General features: G+C 42.2%; 4 protein-coding genes across 8 annotated transcripts in view; 3 read left to right on the plus strand and 1 right to left on the minus strand.

Annotated features, from left to right (window-relative positions):
- Positions 1 to 7,604, plus strand: part of LOC148339462 (Krueppel-like factor 7) — a 28,875-nt gene extending 21,271 nt beyond the window's left edge. The window contains exons 3-4 of the mRNA XM_088291823.1: positions 1,482 to 1,605; positions 5,013 to 7,604. Of these exons, the coding sequence (XP_088147949.1) occupies positions 1,482 to 1,605; positions 5,013 to 5,064 (176 nt within the window). The 3' untranslated portion in view covers positions 5,065 to 7,604. The remainder of the gene's footprint in view (positions 1 to 1,481; positions 1,606 to 5,012) is intronic.
- Positions 7,605 to 12,038: 4,434 nt separating this feature from the next.
- LOC148339463 (putative methyltransferase DDB_G0268948) lies at positions 12,039 to 17,610 on the plus strand. Its single transcript, XM_088290954.1, has 6 exons — positions 12,039 to 12,401; positions 12,565 to 12,725; positions 15,576 to 15,789; positions 16,444 to 16,547; positions 16,973 to 17,110; positions 17,304 to 17,610. Exons 1-6 carry the CDS (start codon positions 12,294 to 12,296, stop codon positions 17,389 to 17,391), a joined length of 813 nt encoding a protein of 270 aa, XP_088147080.1. The 5' UTR covers positions 12,039 to 12,293; the 3' UTR covers positions 17,392 to 17,610.
- LOC148339464 (receptor activity-modifying protein 1-like) lies at positions 15,376 to 22,813 on the minus strand. 5 transcript variants are annotated; one of them, XM_088290957.1, is made up of 5 exons: positions 22,764 to 22,813; positions 21,974 to 22,033; positions 21,665 to 21,809; positions 20,236 to 20,362; positions 15,376 to 18,388 (listed from the first exon to the last, which is right to left on the minus strand). In XM_088290957.1, exons 3-5 carry the CDS (start codon positions 21,714 to 21,716, stop codon positions 18,133 to 18,135), a joined length of 435 nt encoding a protein of 144 aa, XP_088147083.1. In that variant the 5' UTR covers positions 21,717 to 21,809; positions 21,974 to 22,033; positions 22,764 to 22,813; the 3' UTR covers positions 15,376 to 18,132. The 5 variants fall into 5 exon arrangements, with proteins under 5 accessions (XP_088147083.1, XP_088147084.1, XP_088147085.1 ...); XM_088290958.1 differs by having other exon boundaries at positions 21,954 to 22,033; positions 22,764 to 22,784; XM_088290959.1 differs by lacking the exon at positions 22,764 to 22,813 and having other exon boundaries at positions 22,014 to 22,261.
- Positions 22,814 to 24,276: 1,463 nt separating this feature from the next.
- Positions 24,277 to 25,333, plus strand: part of LOC148339465 (receptor tyrosine-protein kinase erbB-4-like) — a 158,962-nt gene continuing 157,905 nt past the window's right edge. The window contains exon 1 of the mRNA XM_088289812.1: positions 24,277 to 24,706. Coding sequence (XP_088145938.1) covers positions 24,643 to 24,706 — 64 coding nt within the window. The 5' untranslated portion in view covers positions 24,277 to 24,642. The remainder of the gene's footprint in view (positions 24,707 to 25,333) is intronic.

Consider the following 25,333-nt stretch of genomic DNA (forward strand, 5'->3'; position numbering starts at 1 on the left):
CAGGCAACGGGGGCAGCATATCGTTGGAGGACTCGGTAGCTGAGTGGTTATTATTGCTGCAGGCACTGGTCTCTTAATGCCCCCCCCCTCCCCCATCCCTCCCCTTCCTCCTTCCTTCCGCACCACCACTGCTACCACCACTCACTATCCCCTCCCCCATTGCTCCGTACATCTCTACAGTTACCGTTGCTAGGCAACTGCCTCCATGCTCTGCCGGCATGCCTGGTAATTGGCCGGTGGCATGGCAGCGTGCCGTTGCCAGATCCAGCCAGCTGCACCGACGATGCTGCCTCCTCATGTTGCATGCACCCGGCATCAACGCGCACTCCGCCTCTCTCCGCCTCATTGCTAGGCAACAGAGTCAGGCATCGCTGTCTCCCGGGGCTTCATTGACCACAAGCGGCGTGCCCAGACCTGCTGTCCTAAGTCTATATGGGTACACTGTAGAATTTGTACAACTTTAGATTTTTTTTTTTTTTTTTTAAGTAGACAATAGTCACTGATGGTGTTTTTTTGTTTGTTATTTTTTCAAATGCACTACACATAAGCATGGAATGTGAGCTGGTTGAAGTGTTCGCTCACTTTTGCTGTGCTTGTTGCTGGGACGGCCAAGTGATGTTTACGCAAATTTCCCAAATGGGAAAAACGGTCGTCGTTCTGGGTCCAGCTTCGCTTGAAAGGTCCGTCTTGACAATGGCCTCTCAAGTGCATCCGCAATTAAATCCACACTTTTCCCTCCTTCGGCCATTGTGGTTTTAATAAAGCAAGAATATATTTTAGATTTTAAAACGGTCACCAGTTACGACTTGCAGGTGTGTTGCTTCCGCATAGCGCTGCCCCCACACAAGTGAGTATCCAATCACAACACGCGTTCATCACCTCAAGCGCAAGGCCAGCGAGAAGGCCTTACTGTAACCAACTCGCGATCTGATTGGCTATCGCAACTGTCTATCAACTCTGAAAGCTCACTGACTTTGACAGAACAGACGCCCGCACGATTGTATCTGAAGACCTCGGACGAATAGTGCGCGCAATTGGTCTCATGAAATCTGCCTGGCAACACGAGCTAGCTGAATTCTGATTGGATGAAAACACTATGATATAATATGACATCAATGTGAAGGATATGATCATAACTTCTTGATTTTGTTAGTCCAGCAGAGAAGGCCTTGATGGCCTTGACGGCCCACCACCGCATGAATCAGATTTGAACACATAAACCGAGATGCAGCTTCACCAAACGATTTAACTGATGAAAAAGAAGCCGCTGCCATTCATCAGCACGCTAATTAGCAACATGTAACAACTAATCTCCGCAACTCTTCCAAACTTCCATCACTTTCTCGCCACATTCCCCTCTTCCCCTCCTTCTTCTTGTGCGTGTTCAGCATCATCACACACCAGCGGGACATAATCAGTGTGTTTGCTTAATGTACTAGCCGTTGATGAAACAGGTGTTTTCATCTCTGTTCCCCATGCAGGCGAGAAGCCGTACAAGTGCTCGTGGGAGGGCTGCGAGTGGCGATTCGCCCGGAGCGACGAGCTGACGAGGCATTACCGCAAACACACCGGCGCCAAACCTTTCAAGTGCAACCACTGCGACAGGTCTGTCAATCCTCCACTTTTTTTTTTTTTTTTTTGCTCTCAATGTTTTTTACGATCGCACTCGAGCTCCGAACGATACTAAATACAGGTCAGTGTGTTTCTGTAAATAAAACGCTCACGCTGACCCACTTACTTCCCAGAACATTTTGTGACTGCTGCTCTGATCCCGAGCGTCCTTGAGCAGAGTAAACTGACCAGCTAAGCAGTTTGCCCCGCACGATATTTCAGTGTCTAAATATTTAATTCTTTGGCAGATGGATTGGGGGGGGGGCCTGCAGTGAAGCTTTCGCCTTCTCTGCATATTTCCTACAACAAAACACAATCGGATATCGTTCAAGCCGCGCTGCTGCGGCGATGTGACGTCATTTGATGTCGACTCCCCACCTTAATTAGTCACCGCGGCTCCTGCTTAATAATGAAACACAAGCAAAATGTTAATTTGGAGCTCGGCTGGCGAAACCATCAAGCATTCGGAGGCCATTATTTGCTATAAAAAGATCAGGCTTGACTGTGACACAAAAATCTTTATCCCTGTTTTAATTACAAGCTTCTGTCTGTGATCCGACCCTTGCTGACACCTCAGGGATCTCGCCGCAATTCTGTCTTCTGGGGAGTAGCTGCTGGGATGAAAAGGTCATTTTTGTGATCTTGTTGAATGCGCATCCAACAGTATAAATCTGAGAGAGTTGTAAAGCATCCGCAGCATCATAAAGATGCTTTTATGGGGCTGTATTGACCTATATATCAATGTCAGCGACTATATGGAAAAGTAAATGTGTTGTTTGGTGTGACTAGTCAACAGAATTATGTGCATACGTTGTAAATATGACGTGGCCTTTCTGCAAAATACGTATCAGCATACAGCAGGCCATTAAACGTCTTTTGCGTTCGCTGATAGCTATGGGCTGATATTTGTGCCACTAGAAACTGAATCTTAATATTACCGATTTGAATGTGAATTGCTAAACTTGAATGTTTGAAAACTGAATTATTGAATTACATAAATTGTATCTCTATTGTTTCATTTGAATCTGAATTTTTCCATCTGAATTATTTTTTTTTGTTAGGAACTGTATCCCAAAAAATATTTTAATTATATTTGAAATTTTACTGAACGTGAGCATTTGAAGTATTGAATTTTTAGTGAAGTGCACTTTTTTTTGGAGGAATTAAAAAAAAAACGCATTTTACACTCTTAAATTCATTTTCAAGTTTATTGCGCTACAGTTCCTAATTCTGATGGAAAAATTCACATTCAAATCAAACAATATATATATATATAATTTGTCATTCAATAATTACATTTTCAATTCAAATATTCAAGTTAAGCAATTCCCATTCAAATCGATAATATTCAGATTCAGTTTCTAGTGGCACAAATATCAGCCCATAGATAGCTCGCTGTCGTTGATGAGCATCTCATGCGGTCATCAGAGCATCTGTCAGACCTCAGTTGGACCCACTGTAAATACAGTAACCCCCCCCTCGGCCACCTCGTCCCCCAATTCCCCATCTCCCCCTTGCATCTGAACACCAAGCCCCGACCCCGCAGGCACGCTCTCTAATTCGGGCTCATCTCTGTCATGTGTCGCACGGCGCCCCAACCCCTCGGGTCCGGTGCAGATCATGCTGAGATGAAGGAAGAGGGGGGGAAGACAGGCTTGGGGGGGGGTGAGGGGGGACAGGGGCTGAGAGACCCGCGGTGTGCCAGCTGCTGCGGTGCCCCCGAGTTGTGAGTCATACATTACCATCTGTCTGGCTGAACCTACACGAAAAACACGCTTGAGTGTCTCATGGGCCTTTTACGTTCACCCCATGCGCCCGACGGCATAAAACAGTAACTACACGCACATGCTTGCAGGTGTGAGAGTGCGACGGATGACTGGCGGCTCAGCAGTGTAACTCCGTCCTTCAGCCAAATATTCACTACATTTACATGGACGACCTTTCTTTAAATCTGATCTGAGTCCGAATTACGATTATGATCGGATGCACTGTTTTCACGGACACTTAAAATATTGATCCAATTAGGCGTGTTCATGCATCCCACTTTTGATCAGAACAAATTATTTTAACATGCGCAGACTGGCCAAATATACCCGATATAGCAGTAGAAGAAGAAGAAGCCGTAACAAAGCATGTCTCCATCCTTTTCCACTTTAAACATGAGCGTTATTTCTCATATTTTTCCCCGTTTGCGCTGACCCCAAAACAATGTGACGGCTTAGCTCAGGGGTGTCAAACTCAAATACACAGTGGGCCGAAAAGTAAAACTTGAACAAAGCCGCATTTAATTTTCTAAAAACAATATAATTTTTTTGAATTTTTTTTATTATAAGTGGTTTTATTAATGCAATACAATGTTTACTTTTTAAAATTACTATTATAATTTTGAATGTTACTATTATCACATAGAATGTAAAATGGTCCAGTAGTCATTTGGTATAGCCTCGCGGGCCAAATATAATTACACTGCGGGCCAAATTAGGCCCGCGGGCCAGAGATTGACACCTTGGCTTAGCTTCAGGCAAAAACAATTAGCATGCTTGTTTGAAAACCTCGGTTAGCACATTTCAACAGCGTTGTTTACGTAGAAAAGGACACAAAAAAACGGTCATTTGAGTTCGTATGTAAGTAAACTCACTCTGTCCACAACCGTAAATGTTACTTTAACGAGTTGACTCTTACTGATGATGGGACGACATTTACCGATCCCTACGCCTTCACTCACTGGATGGACGATTGAACGTGCCTGCCCACCGAGCCATCGACGAACACCTGATATGTAAAAAAAAAAAGAGAGAGAGAAAGTGAAGGCTTATAAATCATTAGAAGACTATGACTACATTGTACGCAATCGCCTGGACACAACTGAAACATAATGTTAGCGTTAGCAAGTGATTCGTATTAGCGCATACGCAGTAAAAAAAGCCTCCCAAACACCGACTGACTTAAAATAATTTCAACCACAACCAACTCTAGCCCATATCATTTTCCAGGCGGAAACGTTTACATTTCATGCTAACGTCACGTTAAATCTTACCTGATATGAAGTGTGCACTGCAAACACGAGCGTTGTTGATGAAACTTATCGACATGCGATATACTTGTTGCCCCCTCACGTGAAGCAATTCTATGTCCGCATGTTGAAGGCAAAGTTTTGTCCTATCGTTAGTTTGTCCTTTCTCGCATCTGCGTGTAGTTTCGGCCCGTCGCTCACGACAAGGCAGCTCAAATCGTTCGGAGCTGCAATTGAAAATGCAGATTATGAATTCGTTACACGAGTCGCAAATGCCTCAACACTCACGGCTCGGCGCTTGCTAGCTAACAGCATCATTGACTCAACAATCGTTTTTCCACAGTGGTGTGTTTGTGAACTAACAGAGCGTTTCCTCCGTTGTTTGCAGGTGTTTCTCACGGTCGGATCATTTGGCGCTGCACATGAAGAGGCACATCTGAGGAGCGCACGGCACGTCAGAAGGGAGCGGGAGTGGAGGCAGCGAGGGAGCACAGCGGACGACATCACTTGCAGTTAAAAAAAAAATTTAAAAAAAAAAAAAAAGATCTGTGAATCTCAGATTTGGCAGTTCTGCGCCACGCTTTGGTTTGAACGCAGACGGGCAACACACGAGTCCCACGTGATTCCATTCAGCGTCGCCTATGGGACCTTTAGTTGGCAGCTCTTGGGTCCGGTTCACTTTTGCCTCATGTTCAACCAGTATTGCCCCACATGCAGCCGCCTCAACAGCCGCATTTGTTCCTCTTTGAGCTCAACGCTACCTGTTCAGTCGGAGGCCGTCAAATCTCACATGTTTTCCGTTCCACCTCCCATACTTCCAAACTGGATCCATTTCCAAATCCTTCCGCTTCGATGGCACGCGTTCGAACGGCGATTGCGGACTTGAAAGTTTTTGTTTGCCGAGGCTGATTGAGGTGATTCCAGACAGCTTCGGGAGTCTTGGAACATCCATTTGGACTTTGCTCCTGCTCAAGCCAGATTTTCAGATCGTCTGAGCTGAAACTATTGCACAATTGACTCTTTGCAAGCCTTTTCTTTTTTTTTGTTTTTTGCTGAAATAAAAAAGCCCTGGTTTGTCAAAGTGAGAGGAAGACGGGCCCCATGCACAAGTCAAAGCAGCTTGCTGACGGTAATCGCACATCAGACAAGATCACGAAGTATGTAAAGGCTCAATTGTTTTTTTGAAGCAAAGACCTCCTAAAGACGATTCTGAAGAACTCTTAGGGAATGGATGCAGCCAAATAAAAAAGGCGTCGATGCCTGAAGTGACCTCTCGGCCCTTTGAGAGCGATTGGCACCAGATCGGCCGCCGCGTTGCTCGGAATGCAGAACTGTTCCAAATTTTGCTGAGTTCCATCGAGAATGAAATGTCTTCTCTTCTATCAGGCCCTGTGCATCTCCTGGGACATTCCACAAATTTGGAAAAATGGACTCCAATCCAATCAATTGGCTGACAGATCCATGTGAATGTATCTCGAAATGTGTGTGTGTGTGTGTGCACGTGCAGCTGGAAACGTGAATGGCGTAGCGGTCACTCCTCGTTAAGACCACACCTCTTTCCACATCATTGTTCAACCAGGAAGTCACGCCTGGTGACTTGTGTCACACTTTGTTCCTGTCGACCGTCAGGGGGTCAGGAGAGCAGATTTCCACGAGGTTGGCCGACGGAGGGGAAAGGAGGGGCGAGCTGACCGGATCTGCACACTCAGCAACGATAACTGCCCTTTCAGCTCCCGGAACTTGAACAGAATGAGACGTGAACGTAGAGAGACGTGTCGTTGCAGTTCTTTCTCGGCGCTCTCACCGCCAGCTCTGCCTTTTATACAGGCGGCACGGACACATGGAGGCCACGCCACGATTCCCGCTGACTCGGTCGGGACCCTTGGCACAATATTTAAGAAATGGGATTTTGGGGAGTCAAGTGAGGAGTTGACTTTTTGGACGGTACGCGAAAAAACCACGACAGCAGTCCGAGCGTTGTTCGGTCCGGGTTTGGACGCGGACGGGAAGGAATTCAAGTGGTTTGCACCGTCAATGGCAGCTCTACGTATGTGTTTCGATACTCCAGCTCTAAAATTGACAGGAATGAACTGCGTGGAAATTTGAAATGTTCTCACGGCCGAACACTGGACTGGAGCACAGAAATATCCCAAATATTGTTTGGAACCGATTCGACTAATTCTTCTCGAGTGTGCGCTGGAGTTCAAATGCGAATGTTTACTTTTTTATACTTATTTTATTTTTTTGTGGTTCACTTCTGTGTCCTTTTAATGAATGATTGTCAATGATGCTGTGCCTGTGTGTGTGCGTGTGTGTGTGTGTGTGTTTGTCTGTATTTGCACTCTACTTTGGAAGAAAAAAAAAAACAAAAAAAAAAACGACAACATATCTGCTATTTTCTGTCCGCTTGTGCACTTCACGCCACTTCCACCGCATCTCTGTACAGTTACGGTTTTATACACCAACTTGTGCACATACTTTCAAGCACGCCCTCGGCGCATGCACGGAAAGGGCCGCACGCGCACGCACGCACACACACACCGGCTCGGTCTGAGGTGCAGGCTGCGGCTCTCGGCATCGCTGATCTCCTTCTGAATTTCAAGTCAGACCCTTTTTTCTACCAGCGTCCCCTTGTTGCCTCCACAAGACCTCGACCCTTTCACCCCCATCACCTCGACCCCCTGACCCCCGACCCCTCCTTCCTCCGATTTCCTGTGTTGTCATCTTTCTCCCTTTCTTTGGACTGTATAAAGTGTTTTAAATTTATCATTTGTAAATTATGATGTATGGCTATGATAATGTTCTTTATTATGGAAAAATGAGAAAGATTTATTTTTGTTACCGGTTTGTTTCATAATTCCTTTTTTTTTTAAATTGGTATTGTAATATCTCTATGCAAGGAACTGTTTGTTTGTTTGTTTGTTTTATTTAAGAATGTAATTATGTGTAATAAATGGTAGATGCAGTTTGGCATGGAGTAGTCATGCTTCCTGGCTGGTCTGTTCGTTGACAAAATCCACGCATCGTCCATCGCGCCTGATGGAGGCTCAAACGCAGAATCAGCCGCCAACCCCAAATCCATTGCGATGTGTCTTTACCGCGCTCCTACCGTCACGATTTCTGATTCCTTCCTGCTCGCGCGCATGTGCTGGCAAACGAGGTGAGAAGGCTCCTCCGCTATTCTTGCTTTTTGACCATGACCAGCTGATAAAAGGCTAATCGAATAAGTAATGGCTAATTAAGGAGTAATTACTCCCTGCTAAATGGTCCAATGCGGTGTATTAATTCTCCTCGGGTCTGGCAAAGAGGAGCTCCCATCAGGGCTTTTTTTTTTTTTTTCCCCTCCTTCCCCTTTTTTGTTTTATTTAATACTCTCTAATTGAAACTTTCGCCCTCATCGAGGAGCTAACGTGTATCGGTTAAACGTAATGTTCTTTTATCAGTAATTACAAAAGGGGCTATCTACCGAACTGTACCTCATCTACTACAGCTTGAGAACTAATCGATTTTTTTTTTTTTTTAAATGGTTGAGTTTTCCTTAAACACGTTCACAGTAACGCCACAAGCACCAAAAGACTCATAACGCGAGGACATTTCACAGCAGGCCGAGAGCACTTTTTTTTTTTTTTTTAAATGCAGCAATTACACGGCAGATCCCCAACGGAATATTCTGCAAATAATTGAAAAGCTGTCTTGATAAACACGCTGTTCGAGACACGCAAGTCTGCCCTCTCGGTGGTCCTCTTTCATCTCTTTTCTGCACAACCGATCGTGTTCAGGGTCACAGCAGGAGCTGAGACATATCCCGGCTAATTTAGGACAGACTGCACAGGTTGGCTGTCAATCACAGACAAAAAGGTGAAGCGGGAATTTTGTTGCAATGAGTTCAGGGGATGGTCAGTAGGTGTGCAAGGGTCACAAGTCATGATATGTTCCAAATTGTTTAGTTCTGTTGTTCATTCGTGCTGCCACCGCCAAACTACTTCAGCGAAATCTTCAAACTTGCATTTTTCCATCCGTGAGAGAATGCAATGAATTGGGAAAAGAAGCCAAGCCCCACTTAGAGCATGGGTCCTCAATCCTGTTCCCAGAGGGCCGGGGTTCTGCCTGTTTTCCACCTGTCCCGTGCTGCAACACACCTGATTCAAATAATCGGATAATCAGCAAGCTCGACAGAAGCTCCATAACGATCCTGATCATTTGAATCAGGTGTGGTGCGGATGGAAAACAGGCGGGACACCGGCCCTCGAGGAACAGGATTGACGACCTCTGACTTAAAGGTATAATTCGACTGTGCTTATACTCATCAACCGATATTTTATATTTAACAACAATGATGTAAACCAGTGATCCTCGACCACGAGATGGGCCCCACAGATGAACAAAAAAAAAAACGTGCCCGCGGCCACTGATGCGAACACCGAAACCACAAAGGCAAGTCCTGCATACTTTCAGTCACACATTAAGTCCTAATAAAAACAGAAAGAATGTTCAGAAATGGACTCAAATAGAAATTAAAAGTGGTGAAAAGTACCAAATGTCACACTTCCTGCCTCAGTTGTCTCGTCAAAATTCACGCAGAATTTTTCGAGAAATGCCGGAGATACCAACTCATCAATGAGAGGCTATTTAAATCAGCAAGCAATTGTGAGGTTTTCGCGAGTGGGGGGGTGGGGGAGGTATTTGGGGTCTTTTTATTTTGTGCAACCAGCAGCGGCGTGCTTCGATAGTTACAATTATAGGTAATGTGTCACAGAGGCCCTCTGTAATTAAAGCCTAATCACGCTAGTGCTTGCAGAGGAGCATCCGCATCAAGCTTCCGTCTTTTTGCCACTTTGAGCGACGTGGCAGCCCCAGCATTCGAGTTATATTGCCATCTCGTGAATCTCGATTTGTTGTGCCAGAGATTCTTTCATGTCATTCGTATCCTTTAATTAGCGGCGGACCGTGCACACCTTCAGTGAAGTCCGACTTGAATAAATAGCCCTCGTAAAAGCTTTGTTATGACACCACAGCTGGAGATATAATATACACACACACACACACACACACACACACACACCCACACGCACCCCCCCACACACACACCCACACACACACTACTGACCTTGGCTCACGAGAGCTAACTTCTCCTGAAAGGTCCGTCTTGAAAATGGCAGTGTATCTGCAATCAAATCCACACTTTTCCCTCCTTCGGCCTTTGTGGGTTAACAAAAAAAATCAAGAATAATTATTTGATGAAATTTGTTGATTCCGCATAGTGCTGCCCTCTCACAAGCGAGTATTGACTCACAAGACTCGTTCGTCACCTTCAACGTGAGGCCTCCGAGGAAGCCTTACGGTCACCAACTTGTGAGCTGATTGGCCAGCAAATTTAAGAACTCGTTCAGTCACACAGCACAGACGCTCGCACGGTTGAATCTGAAGGCCTCGGACGAATAGTACCTGCCACTTCTACTATATATAAAAGATGGAAATTAACTTTTATCTTAAATATGATCACGATTTCGTGATTTCTGGTTATGTTAGACCAACAGAGAAGGCCTTGACCGCCCAACACTCTTCCTTTGATTTAATTTGTATTCTGGTGTACCGCAGTCTCGTGGCATGTGATAGGCCTATTTTTTTTTGTTATATTATATATATATAAATATATGTAAATATATATATATATATATATATATATATATATATATATAATCACTTGTCTTGCTTGGAAACGCTTCCAGCCAGTCGTTAGGCCGAAGCGTCCAGGCTAGAACTGGAAGTGACCGAAGCCTGCGCACACGTATTATACGGTCTTGGACTCGAAAAGCGAACTAAACCTTGTGGTGGACGACCAAGTCTTCAGCACTCCACGGTGTCGCCATGCATTATGCAGATCTTTCGCTCTCTTGCTGTAAAAATAGACCAACAGACTTGCGCGTTTTGAGTCTTTTTTTTTTTTTTTTTTGCTTCCACTTGGAGTTCAGCGGCTTTTGGTTTCCAGTGCGCCTTTTTTTGTCGGCAAAATATGTGCTAAGACACCTTAGCCTGCCGTTATTCCCGTTTGCTCACGTCATTTAAAGTTCCTCCATCGCGTATATGCGACTTGCGTGTTTCTGATGCGTGCGGTTTCAAAAGACTCATGTTTCACCAGAGACGTTTTTGTGAGACCATTGTGTTTTCTTTTGCATTCCGAGCACGCCAAAGTCGGTGTGCTGCAGCACCTAAAGGCTCCCCGATGGCCATTGATCCATGTCTATGCCCGCAGAGGTCCCAGATTCCTTCTTGATTGCCATCCCCCTGCTAATTAAACAGCCGGGTTTAACGAGCTCACGTTGCTAACAGGTTGAACGGAAAGGTCACCGCTATTGCGCTTGTTTGCAACTGAACATTGTCAATAACGAGCGTGGCAAGGGGAGACAGGTGTACGTGGCGGTCATGAAAAAAAATTGAAGTGCATGTCTACAGAGGAAGGCCGGAGCTGAGATTTCAACACTTCAGTGTGAGGCCGACGTGCTGCCAGGATGAGAAATTATTTTGGTAATTACCTGTTGTTGTTCATTTCGCATCGCTTTGGTGTTTTAATGAAATGCCAATCAGAGTAAATAGCGGCAGAAGTAAATACATTTGGTTTGGATTCAGTGCTTTAGCTTGGTATGAATGTCCACCTCAAAAAAAAAGAAAAAAAAATCAACCACCCCCATCCATGACCTACATACGCTATCTGTCCCGTTCATCGGTTATCTTATGGCGGCAGAATCAGGATTGATTGGTTCAATTAAACTGGCCTTTAATGTAATCTGTTTAATCCATTTCTATCGTCAAAGCCAAATACCTTCCCCTCAGAGTGGGATTACTGGCCACTCCTTCGAATTTGCACCTCAAATAAAGGGTTAACGGGTCAAGGGACTGAGGCGGAGTGCTTGGCGACAGAGCCCAATAATGAACTCACAAGCAAGAAAATGTTTTTTTCCCCGCTGGTTCACAATTTCCTGAAATGTCGCTGTAGGTATTTTCATGTCTTTTATGTTTCTTTTTTCTTATTTTTTCCCTTGGGAGTGGAAAGGAGGATCTGAAAATGGCTGATATTGTGTTTTAAAAGGTGTTCTGTGCAGCCTTAATACATAAAATAACATATTTCAAGACGATGATATGCACTGATCCACCCTGCATATAAATTTAAACAGCAATTATTTTGACTTCCAAGGATGGATTTGATTTTTCGGGAGAATTAAATTTGCAATATGCTTGCATTGGTCATCATCAATGGACGCACTTGGCTTTTTTCATTTTCAATCTACAACCTATTTTAAGGAGAAGACACGCTGGATTCTTTTTACAAGCGCAGCATTCATTTTAGACACAGACTATCTTTTTAATGTGTGTTGAAGTGGAGCATTGCAATCATCCAATTACACTTTTATTCAAACATTTCAGGTATTTTCATTCGGGCATGCCAATGATAACCTGGGAGTAAAAAGGGAAGATGACCCGCACAGAGAGAAAAATGTTGTCTTCTTGTAAGGAATAATACATGTTCTGATACTGCCCTCTAGTGTTCGTATAATGCAAGTGCAGGGTCGAAAGAAAAAAAAAGAAAAAAAAAGAAAGGAAACTGACGTTTTAAGAATTGGCTGAAGTGACAGAGTGGATCAGTCAGGTGCTTCCATTTGCCGAAGAGGTTATGGCCTTCAGGTTGTTTGAGGAGAGCGCCCATGTTGCTGCTTACCTGCAGTATAGAGTGACCCCTCACGAGCTCATCACCAAGATTCTGCAGTATATGGCACCTAAGGTGAGTTTTCATGATGAGATCAGACTGCAACCATTCACATTGTTCTATCTATCCAATTTAAACTAGCATTTATTGGAGTTGCATCTTAACAACGTTTTTTTTTTTTTTAATTATAGTCATTAATTATTTTTTTTATGACTGTTGTAAATTCATTCCCTTTTAGTCGCAGAAAAAGTTCGACCTTGCAGTGGATGTTGGCTGTGGTAACGGAAAGGGAACGATACTCTTGGCACCATTCTTCAACCAGGTTGTTGGGACAGATGTTAGCCCCGCTCAGCTGGCACTGGCTCAGGCCAAGAACATTTTCCGGAATGTCACATACAGGTGAGTTGGAATGATGGTGTGGCTGGGTCAAATGAATTAAACTAAAATGTGTTGTTTGTCATGCAACCATTGCCAGGGTACAAAACTTTATCTTAAAGGAGACAGAATTGCAATTGAAAGTAGGTCGTATGAGTCTGAAGAACATTTTCACTCTTTCTTCTCTCATTGTAAAATATGTATGCGTCAAGAATTCCAGCGTACTTTTAGCCTGTGGTCTTTTGCAAAATGGGTTGGAGTGACAGCATTTTTACACATATAGGGGCAGCCACACCCGTTGCCACAGGCAGTCCATAGGTAGCAGTCGCACCCACCAAGATGCTTATGCAAACCCCATTTGAGGCACTGATAGCTGAAAAAAAGGAGAAGCAATACAGATCATGGATAATGGATGGATATTATTATTATTATTATTATTATTATAATACCATAACTATTTTTGTGTTATGGAATACTAATTTTATCACTAAGACATTTAAAAACATAACGAAACAATGGTGTGATTTTTGCACTCTTTTGGGTAAAAAAATTGACCGATCGTTTGCTTGGGTCAATTTGACCCAATTTTCTAAAAATGGGTAGTTTTATACATAACAACTTTAAAAAATGTGCTTTAGTGTGTGTGTTTGATTGATGGCTAGTTTTATCTGCAACAGCCAATCACGACCTTCCTGAAAATAATGTTAGGCATTGCCAAATAATATTGAATGTGGCCATTGCCATACAAATCAGCAAATAATACTCATAAATTTTGTTTGAATGTCATAACGCAATCAAAAGCGATGGTTTGGTATAACTCCCGTGAGTTCTTGCTTGATAATACATATCCAAAGAGTGTGCGAATCGTTTCACTTTGACACATCCAATATGGCGTACTCAAGATGGTGACGTAATGTTGTCCATGATAATACTTGCCAGTGGTTGTCGCGAAGGGCGCCATTCAAGACTATTTACTGATAGAGGCAGTATTTAGCAAATCAATCCAAATATTTGAGGCAAAATAAGTGCTGTCTGTAGGCTATAATAATAACTAGGCTACAGTAAACGTGTCGTCATTAATAGTTAGACAAGAAGATAAGAATACAACTCCCTGGACTTCTCCCGGCGTGTTGTTAGAGTGTCTAAATCACGGTAACATTGTTGCTAATTTTGATTAGCATGTCTGCCTTTGATTGTATAATAGCGTTTAGCTAGCGGACGTTCGTTGTTTAATCAATTGTTTTACATTGCAGTTTTGCATGGAACAACATCTTGGAGTGACAAATAAGCAACTTTACGTAAGAATGTTTTGCCTCTTACTTGTAGAAGTTGTTGTCAAGTACATTCGAAGAGAACACATGGCCTTTATTTGCCTCTTTCATAGCAGTAACAGCATTCTAAAACTGACTTTGATGACTGGTACCGAAAGATTGTGCACGGATTCGTAAAAATAATAATAATAAAAATAGCAACTATATATATATATATATATATATATATATATATATATATATATAAATATAAATATAAATTGAGAAGATTGACATAAGTCGTGCTGACTACACTGCAAAAAGCCCACTGGAAATTTTAAGGGAGGGGAAAAAAAGTATATGAAACTAAGGAAAATAATACTTAATATAAGCTAAATGATCTGCCAACAGAACAAGAAATTTTTACTTGACAAGATTTGGAAAAATAAAATAATACCAGGCCCATATCAACCACAGCATTCTTGAAATGAGTGTTTTAAAAAATTTAGATTTGATGTCTGAAAATTGGAAAATTTAAAAACATCTAAATAAAGAGCTGAACCTCAGTTATGTTTGATTATTTTCATACTTATATATTTTTCATTTATCTTATTCCTGGATTATGCAAAATCCTAAAATAAAATTCGATTTATGAAACCCCACTTCAGGTTTTTTGGTTGCTGGTCAGTCATCTTAAAATGTTGTAAGTGTGTGTTTTTAGCCTCACGATAATTAAAACAAGCTATCAAAATTAAGTTCGAATAAAATAATATAGTAATAAGTGTCTTTAAGCCAGCAGAATGAACTTGTTTGACAATTTTATTTCAAACAAAAATAACTTAAGAAAGCAAATTTAACTAAATGAGCTAATTTAAATGGTTACATTTAAAAAAATATTTATTGCTTAAGATTTCTGTTTTCCAGTGCAATACTTATTTTATTATTATATATATATTTTTTTTTTATGTCTGTCTAAAGTCTCTGTGTACATCTCCATCGCTACAGATTGTCAAAGTCCACTAAAAACTTCTAGTTGTGTAAATAAATCCAGAAATGTACATTAAATGCACGCATTTGAAATGAAAGGGTGTACGCGTAGGATTGTGGGCGACATTACTATTTTTTTTCATATGTCTGCAATTAAAATTAAATTTTCCATAATATGGCCCCTTTAAATTCGGTGCTTGTAAAAGTAAACTGTGATGGTAAAAGTTGCTCTGCAACTACTTTGATACAATTCTAAACCAAATGTGTGCTCAAGGCTCATATTTAGTTTTCTTAACCTGACAAACAGGCCAGATCATTCGTAGATGAAGTAAAAAAAAAATTGTATTTTTAATATGCAGTGATATAATTATAGAACTTGCAATAGATATTCTCCTATTCATGATACATCTAAAAACAAAATCATTGACTCTCTCGCAAACCGATTTTTGGAGTAAACAGCGCAATGAATGCAACACATATTTCCGGACTTTTGAACTTGTTGAGCTGACTTGAAAAAACTGAACATGACATATATGTACGTGGCCCAAACGTGTTGAAACATTTTTCCACGCTCTCCTCCTCCTCTTCCTCTTCCTCCTCCTCCTCGCTGCTCTTTACGACTACCTCCAACATCCAGGCAGAGTCCTGCAGAAGATCTGCCATTTGATTCGGGCCAGGTGGACCTGGTCACGGCCACGACGGCGGCCCACTGGTTTGACCGCTCAAGATTCCTGAAGGAGGTTGAGCGGGTACTGAAGCCCAATGGCTGCCTGGCCCTGCTGGGCAACATGATGGACAGGGAGTTGGAGTACGGCGACGCCACGAGCGAAGTCAACAATGTCTGTAAAGAGGTGATTTTCAATTGTCTTTTGACCCTTGTGCACCAAAATGAACAAGTCTCATGTGACCTTGTTATATGTTTGAATTTTTATTTCTGAATGCAGAGTCCAATTTTCACATTCTCATGTGGACAACAAAGAAACTTGAGGGCAAAATTGTATTCTGCACTGAGAAATAATGCGATAAATGCATTTTAAATAATCGAAATAGCAGCACTATGATTGGCTGGCGACCAGTCCTTGGGTGTACTGCGCCTCTGAGCCGAAAGTCAGCTGGGACAGGCTTCACTTTAACCGCAACTCTGATGATGACAAGACTTTAGAAAAGAGGAAGGCCACATTTAAATGGTCTGAAAGGCACTCATGATTAAAGCCGTCTGTGATCACCCACAGCGGCGCAGCGTTCCCTCTCGCAGGGCGTTCTGCGAAATTATGCATCAGGAGTTACAATGCAGGATTTACATCGGTTTCTTCTTCCCTTGCATCCACTTAACTTGAATTATTTTGCTATTTCCTCACATTACAAATCACGCGGTCAGTTGTTCGTTCCTGTGGTTCAGAACTAAAAAAAAGAACTGAAAGGTTTGTCAGGACAAACTAGATTCATGCTGCGCATCAGCTTTTACCAGCATGTTTTTCTCGTCTTTAATTATTTTTTATGATTAGTTTCACACAGCTCTGCTTCCCTTTACACACCCTTGTCTGGGATCCTGTCCTTCACAAATCTACTTTGACATATTTAAAGTCTGCCCCTTTCCGGACAAAGAGTGGTGAGTGTCCTATTTTTTTTTTTTTATTCCATATTATTGCAATTTTATCAGAATTTAAAACTGTCTCCATGTGTCTTGATAACATGTTTCCCCAACGTACGTCAAGGATCAAGCGTTATAGCAGTCAAATGTTCTCTAGTGCCTCTAAAATATTACCATTAACATTCCCAGACTTTGAATCGCTTATGTGCCTGGTCATTAGAAGAGAAACTTGGTATGCTTGTTGAATTTGGTAAATTAAAAAAAAAATTCTCAGACACATTTGCAATAGGTCACAAAAGAGATACTTGGTTGTTTGGTTATTTAATGTCACACTTACTACAGTACTCAAACTAATTAAATACGAACAAATAATAAAGTGAAATGTACATCCTATAGCCCATTTGAAATTTTTTTCGCCTACATTTTTTTTCTTTTTTCTCCAGGAACGGTTGTCATAAAATTTACAGGACGGTGACGGTAAACCATTTCATTGGTTTGGTAGAGACGTTTACTAGCTACCAGACACTGAAGCAACAGGATGCCCTGGAGGCCAAGCGTCTGTCTGATGACATCAGGAACAAGTAAGACGTTAACATGAAATCTTCCATTGACCTCAGTTAGCTTGCCACTGAACCGTGAACTCCATCTCGCTCCGCTTATTTTTATGCCGCTGCTTATACACTCTAAAGCGCCGCTTAAAATGTTCACCACTGTTGAGTAGATACTCATTGTTTCTCTACAACAACAACAAACTGATACTGTCTTCCATTCCAGGCTGCTCGCTGCCATGAAGGTGACGTCGCCCGACACGGAGCTCACCATGGTGATCAAGTATTTCTACATACTGGCACGAAAACCTTGAGCAGTCTGTCTGACTAATACGAATACCTGTAAATCAATCTATTTGTGGTTGTACTCCGAAGAGTTAAAAAAAACAAAAACAACCTCTTAGCCTGCATGCATTTGAATAAAACTAAAAATCAACAAAAAGCTAAACTGTTTGTTTTATTTTGCATTGTGTTTTGCTTGCTGTACTTAATCCAAACTAATGGGTGCTAAAATTCCTTCGGTCTTGCTTTAGTTTTGTGATTATCGGGAACAAATTGTTTGAATTGTTTTTTTTTGGGGGGGGGGGATTTATTGAATTTAATTTTGTCAGGTGGTTGCACAAAATAAAAAAATAATACGTATATATATATATATATATATATAGTCTACTTAAAAAATTTATCTGGAGTGAGATGATTTTAGTTTTTTTCAATTGTAAAATTAAAAGACAGAGTTGCACGCAGACAACTGAGAGAATGGAATGGAAAGAAGTATATTTCTTTTACTGAGTTGAGCAGCTACAATGTCACACCACTCACTGTATGTACACTGCAAAACAAATGGCGTGTTGAATTTACCCAATTTTATCTGGTCAAGTGGTTGCACAAAATAAAATCATCGGGATCCAGATGCAATTTTGAAGTTGATGTGTAGTCTTTAAAAATGTATCTGGATCCAGATGTTTCATGCTGCATTGACAAACCAAACCGTGCTGCGGCAAACTCAACTGAAAAATAAAGGGTCCGTATGTACTGTCCAGTAATGAAGTTTGTCCCTATAGCACGCCCTCTGTGTGTTTACTCCTCCACACCACCAGGGCTGTCACGAGCAGGGTGACCAATATCGGCACACCGATGAATGGAGCAAGAACACTGGCAGGCGGGTCGTGGATGAGCCGGCCGGTCAGCTGGCACTCATGGAAGTAGTTTCGGTGGATGTTCACAAAGAAGCGGTCGACGATCAGATCGGGCCAGAAGCAGTCCATCCTCAACGCCACCTGGTAGGTGCAGTTAGTCATCCCCTCGTAGATCCTGTATGAAACAGCAAATGGAAGTCAAAGGTCACTTAGGGCCGACAGCTGAGACGCCGCGGTAAGGCAGGCAACTCAGGCAATTGCCGATTGGGCCCAGTCAATGACGTGCAAACAAAATGTAGCGGGGGATCTCCTGCTTAAGGCCTCTTACTAGCAATTACTGGCTGGTGCCTCTAGGGGGACTCAATAAACGGCTCACAGTGGGCCATATCAACTACAAAACTGGAATCCTCAAACATAACATTTCAATTTGAGAAAAAAGCCAACTTTTTAACCGTGGTTTAAAAGTATTTACACTCGGGCTGACTTCACTTCTGTTGGCAGCTTATTCCATTTGTGTGCAGCATAACGGCTAAATGCAGCTTCATCGTGTTTACTTTGAACTCTAATTGACCTGAGTCTGCAGACCTCAGCGCCCGACTGCGTTTGCTTTCGATCAGCATTTCTTGAATGAAATCAAACAGTTCAGCGATTTATAGACCACTAGCAGGATTTTCATATCTTTTCAACATTTGTGAATCTCCCCTATTAGGCCCCCTACTGGCGGATTTATATTTTCTAAGCGGACTTTATTTTTGTTGAATAAAATATTATCTTTGCTTATCCATCATCCTGTTTGTTGCTTTTGAAAGGTTCTTCATGGTACTTTTTGCCTGGGGCCTAGCACACCCCTGAACAAAAAAGAGAGTGAACAAGAAACTGTATAATCACCATATTGTATTTCGCAATAGACTGTACTCTCTTGGTGCCTTTGAGAGTGACACCAGAGAAGCATCTGGTCTTAACACTGCTAAATATAGACGCTGGATGTTTGGGGGCTGAAGAAAGCAAAATGCATACCAGTAGACTCAGTGCGCCATGGCAACAGGTATTTTCCATACCGTCAAAAGGAATCCCTCAAAATGATTATCAGGCTTCAAAAAAAAAAAAACTTTCAAATTCTAATGTCCTAATGAGAACCTTTAAAGACGCTACCCCAAGTTACTGTTCCTTATTACACCTTCCGGTTGTTTGCGGAATACAATATAGTGAACATGTGCAACAAACATGTCCAACTCATTTTTGTCGTCGGGGCATATTAGAGTTATGATTTTCCTCCGCGGGCTGCGATGACTGTGAAAAAAATTAATACATGTGAAATTGTCACTTTATGACATTATCAATTTTTATTTAGTGTATGCATTTTTACAAATTGAATTTGAAATCAGTAGTCATGAAAAATGATGGCAAGTCAATATTCTAAGTATCCATCCATCCATTATCTGAGCCGCTTCTCCTCAGGAGGGTCGCAGGTCTGCTGGAACTTATCCCAACTGTCTTTGAGCAGTTGGCGGGCGGCACCCTGAACTTGCCAGCCAATCACAGAGCACACAATTAATCATTGCTAAAGTCATTGTCATTTGTCATTAAAGAACGCTTAAAAAAATGGTATCATGGAGAGAAGGAAAAAAAAACTGTGAGGCTAACCAGTCGTCCACCGTGCCGCCCTAGATTAAGTATACACGGTTCATTTGAGAGTCAAATATTCAGCATAAAATTCTCAGAGTAGATTTTATGCTGAATATTTGACTCTCAAATTTCACTGGGACCAACTGCAAAACGTACTCTATGAAATTGTCTGAGTACAGTTGTTGTTGAGATTAAAAACGAGCAAACGCTTGGGTACAAACCTCCGCACAAATAAACGAACAAATCATTTTTAGCGAGAAACATGAAGAAGATGCACTTTATTAGCTCATAAAACCTTGCGTGGCCCAGAACACAACAAATCCTTGAAAAGCTGCTCCCCGTTGCTCACGAACACACGGCAGAGTCAACTGAATGTGTGGCGTGAGGCCAACTCACTGCGTGGTGTCCGGCCAGCTGCACCACAGACGTTTGTCCAATGCCCCCATGTCCGACTTGAACTTTGCCAAGCACAAGTTGTCGATGACGCTCTCGTAGAGTGCTCGGTCGCAGCCCGACGCGCACGCTGCAGAGCGGGGAGGTGAAACAATCATGAGGCCAATCTGACTTTTCCTGCTTGCCAGTTTCCACGTCACTAGAAGCATATTTTTCAAATATTTATTTATTTTTTCCATCGTAGACAATTGCATAAACAGTTGGCGTCTGTAAATGCGCGGGATTCCATGTTGCCGGGCATGTTTTTACTTGTCAGTAAATATGTTGCTAAAGCAATCACCATGCAAACGGAACCTGTTTCCAAACTGGATCATGCGCTTGTGGTGTTTGTTGAGCCTGTAGGGTGATTTAAATGAGACTGGAAAGACACTTTTTGCTGCTAGTACAAATATTTAAAAATCCACAATAACAACCTAACTTTTTCATTACTGGGACAAATATGTCAAGTCCAATTTTGCCGTCATGTGGCCACGTAGTCGAGAATTGGTCTGACGAGGATGCATGAATGCCCTCGAGCGTTGCGGCGAATAAGTGAAGTGAAAGTCTCAATTCAACTTGACGAACTTGAAACACCACAGTTTTTTTTCTCAAGTCAAAGTTTGGCTCATCTGAAAAAAATCACAGCCATGTGTTTTGGCGGCATTTTTTTTCCCCCTGCTCTTTTGTTTGAAGAGCTTCACAAAATCGTCCAAATGTTAAAGGAACTGACCAGCCAACATGGCGCGTTTTTTACTAACAAGCTCAATTTATATATTTTTTGATCAGGAAACTGAAATTAATTTTCATTATCTTTTTTTCATCTATTAATTTTGGAGTAATTAGGAAATAAGTGACGACTTAAAACACGCCTACTTTTAATGAGGAATATGGCCACGCCCCCCTTCCGCTTTCTCCATGTTTCTGCAAGAGTCACTAAAGGGCCCTATTACAAACTCCCCGTTTGAAATCGTTGAACTTTCATTGCTTAGAATGTCCAAAAAAATGGTGATCAATTGGCACCAAGGATTAAACTCTCCTTGGCTGATTTATATGAGAACGAGGAAATGTAGAAGTGAGCCGAGGTACGTAGATTATGCCGTTAGGACGCTGCACACTGGTTTCTTTGCAGATCACGGTGAGGACGCACGGCATAAAAGCCCCAGTCGGGATATTTCCACAGACTGAAGTAGACGTGCACATTTATTTGGCTGAGGATTGGCCTGTTTTAGTAATGAAGTCATTTTTACATGCAAACTTGTTTTATAAGTGCCAATCTTAAACTCATCCAAGTTTCCCTTTAAGACAGACAGACAGACATTGAAGTGGTCAAATGTAACTTCAGCACATCACAATGAATTCATACAACAATCTTTTCTCGACAAACAAAACTCACCAGTGATGAACAGCACAACACAAGCCGCCTTCAGGAACAATTTGCTCTGCATGACGGCGACCGTAGAAGCAACTCAGGCGTACGCTTCTGTTTACTGGCCTGGGATCAGCTGTGCATATTTCCTTCCCCTTCTCTTTTTCAGCTTCTAAATTGTCATCGATAAAATCTTTTTTAAAAAAACACTGATTAACTCGAGATGATGACACAGGTTAGTAATTAACTGTGTCTCGTGGTCGAGTGCTCAACAAAACAGGCACGGCAACCAAACTAAAAAAAAAAGCAGCTTGACCTTCCGCAGTGGGAACCCACCCACAATCATTGCAGCTCTGACTGTCATCCGATTCCTTACCGGCCTGCCTTCCCTCGGAGCTGCTCACAGGGGACACAACAACAAAGTCAGAAACCAAAATTAGTCGAGTGACATGACAGTCATTAGCAACTAAGACGAGAAGTCCCAGACCGTTGCTTTCTAATGTTGTGCAATTCATACTCCGCAGGGACTGGAATTGCACATTTACATGTCCTGTAGGCCAAAGAAGGTGAGCTATACGAGTGTATGCAGTGAAAACCGTGGCACGCCACCAGAACCAAGCAACACGTTTGTCAGACTTGAAAGGTGAATGTTATTGTTCCACTCCTGGCTGGAATGTTTTAAGATGCCATCTGTGCCAGCTCAATTTGCTGGATGTGTAACTCACTATATTGTTTAAAAACGTCATTTCTTGGCATTTGGTAAATACATTTTATGTTAATTAGAACCTCAAACAATCTTTTGTTTTAGCGCAAGAACAAGATGTATTGTACTGTCACATGACTGTGAGACAAAACAAAATATCTGCGGCTGGTGGAGTAGTTGCTAGACACCTCTCCAAAGCAGATATACAAAGACTAATATTCTTGTAATCAATTTCAGGCAAAGTGAGAGAACTTGGATGTTTTTGGAGAAACTTTCCATCCATACTTTTGCAGAGAGCAATTTGAAGTGGTAGACAGAACAATGAAGTGCGCTTCCAATTCCAATTCAATACAACATAACTTCATTAGATGACATAATATATGACAATTGATGACGGTAGACAGACTAAACCAGTTTACACACCTGTTGCTCGTTTCACAAAGCCGGTTTAGGGAAAACTCAGAGTCTGTCAACCCCCCAGGCGTCTTACATAAATCACGATACATATATTGTGGCTTCCTGTGAGTCGACCTTTCAGTTAAATGTAACATTTCACACTGACTAAATCAATTTATGAGTCTTTATTAGATCAGTATTAAAAATTTGGGGATTTTTATGTTTGGTATGCCATGAGATTTCTCCAATGTAAAAAAAAATCCCATTCAATAAAGGTGGTCCAGATGGCAGCAGCGCATTGTGAATATTTTCATTTGATGTTACAGCACCCTCTACTGGCCATGATGAGTACTAACGGTAATGTTGCACATTTCTCCTTAAAATCCGCTAGGTGGTAGCAGATGAAAGGACATGATTTATACCTTTGATGACTCCATCATCAATCAACTAGTCAAACTTACTTTATTTTGACTGCAGCCACACCGGCTCTGTCATGTTCCATTGGTTACATAAAAATATAATACTACTGCTTGACGCGCAAATACGTCACACTTAAACGTCATTAGAAACTCAATAAAAAAATGGAAAACATAGTTTCATGTTTTCATGTACGTCTTTTTCTTATGCAAGTCCACAAAAATGTGGCGCTCATCTAACATTAAGTTGACATAATTTAAATACAGGTGTATAGAATAAATAGTGAGGAGAAGCGGTACAGATAATGGATGGATGTATGGAATAATAAATTATAGAAATGTCCCCTACAATATGCTGGAAACCAGTCCAGGGTCTTCCCCGACTGCTGGCCGAAGTCAGCTGTGTTAGGCTGCAACATGCTCGCGACCCTCGTGGGAAGAAAGTGGTTCAGATGGATGGATGAATTAATAATACTAATATTTACTTAATGAGCACATAAAAAAACATGAAACGCTACCAAACGAAAATGTCACAAATCTCATGGGGGAAAAACGAATTATTCTGTCACTATATAACTCATGTTTCTACAGGAAGAATGACATTTTTGGAATTAATAAATAATAATTTTCAGACAAAGTAAAGGACATTGCATAATATCCCGCAGCATTAATCATTTTTTGCATTTTTTAATCATATTAAATGTCAATTTAACTGATATGTCGTATACAATCAAACGCATTAAACATCTGGATAACTCGTTAGAAGCTATCTTAATTCTGAATAACGACCTATTAAAAAATAGAATCAATGATTTTTAGTTTATATATGTATCACACACGTCCCAGTTGTGGTTGTTGTTGTGTTTTTCCATAATCTGGCCATTCCCTTGAACACAAATGTTTTCCCACTCCTGTGCTGGCCTCTCGTAATTCAAGCACCGGAACTCCCCCAACGTGAAAACGCGTGCGTGTGATCAAGTGGCCTTTCAGCCGCAGGTGACGTCATCTCAGGTGTGACCACACACCGGCTGGATTACCGCGGAAACTAATCGGTGACGTAGCCGGACCTTCAAGCGAGGCCAACCGATCCTAAAATGTCCATTAGACGTTCTAATAGGCTGCGTGAAGTGTCAGTCATATTGTGGAGGCGTGTTCTTACGCAGCGCTCACAAACACGCACGCACGCACACGCGCGCGCTCCCAGCCACCAACACCGAGTCAGCGTGCGGGCGAACTGCCTCACAGAATTCACAGAGGAAAGCGATCCGAGCGGCAGCCTGGGAACTCGTAAACAAACACAGCCAAGCGGCGCGTAAAGGCTGTGCCGCTGCGCCGGGGCTGCGCAACCCAGCGATTCGCTACAAAGAGGAGCCCCGTTCCATTTTTTTCCCCCCCTTGATTATCTCACGCTTGAGACAGGACCGGGATATCCTAATTGGACATGTGAGTTGCGGGAGTTTAACAAGACTATCATCAGCACTCGCTCCAAGATGAAGTTCGTCGTGTGCGCCCTCGCCACTTTGCTGCTCATCCCATCCAGTGCCGCGCAGTCAGGTAAGAGTTTTCTGCTTGGACTGGCGCCCAAACACCTTGGCGGAGTGTAACCACACACTCAGCTTACTGATTGGCTCATTAGCGTGGAAACGAAACTTGGTCAACTTCACACTGACGCAGCGCAGCTCGCTGTTCTCTTCCGTTGTGTGGCAAATGCTTCTCAAACCGCACTTGTTGGCCTATATTCGGTGTTCGGTCTTCTCTGCTGGATATTTCAACTGGTTCGCGGTACTTTGAGCTCGGGTTTTGATTGCAATTGTTCCCTGTTTGAAATATGTTGTTGCCATCGTGGAGTAAGTCCAACATGGGTCTGTTTGTGGTGTAGACTCCTGCTGCATCCCTTTGCTCAATAGTCCACCAACTCTTCATTAAGCATATTTTCTTTTCTTTTCTTTTTTTTTTTTTTTATTGCATGCCACTAACTGAGATTTGCTCACAACACCTGTTATGGACTCTCATGAGTCTCGCTGATCCTTACGCTTCAGGGACTTAAATCACTTAACAATCTCCTTTTGGCCTGTTTGGATGTTGTTCGGTTCTAACGAGCCGTGCGATTATCCTTCTGAAGTGCTTCAATCAAGCTTTGGAAATGCATGTTGAACTTGGGGAAAAAAAACAAAAAATGTC

This window comes from Idiotropiscis lumnitzeri, chromosome 3, assembly GCF_059441095.1.
Source record: "Idiotropiscis lumnitzeri isolate Australia: NSW breed Sydney's pygmy pipehorse chromosome 3, RoL_Ilum_1.0, whole genome shotgun sequence".
Taxonomy (NCBI): Eukaryota; Metazoa; Chordata; class Actinopteri; order Syngnathiformes; family Syngnathidae; genus Idiotropiscis; species Idiotropiscis lumnitzeri.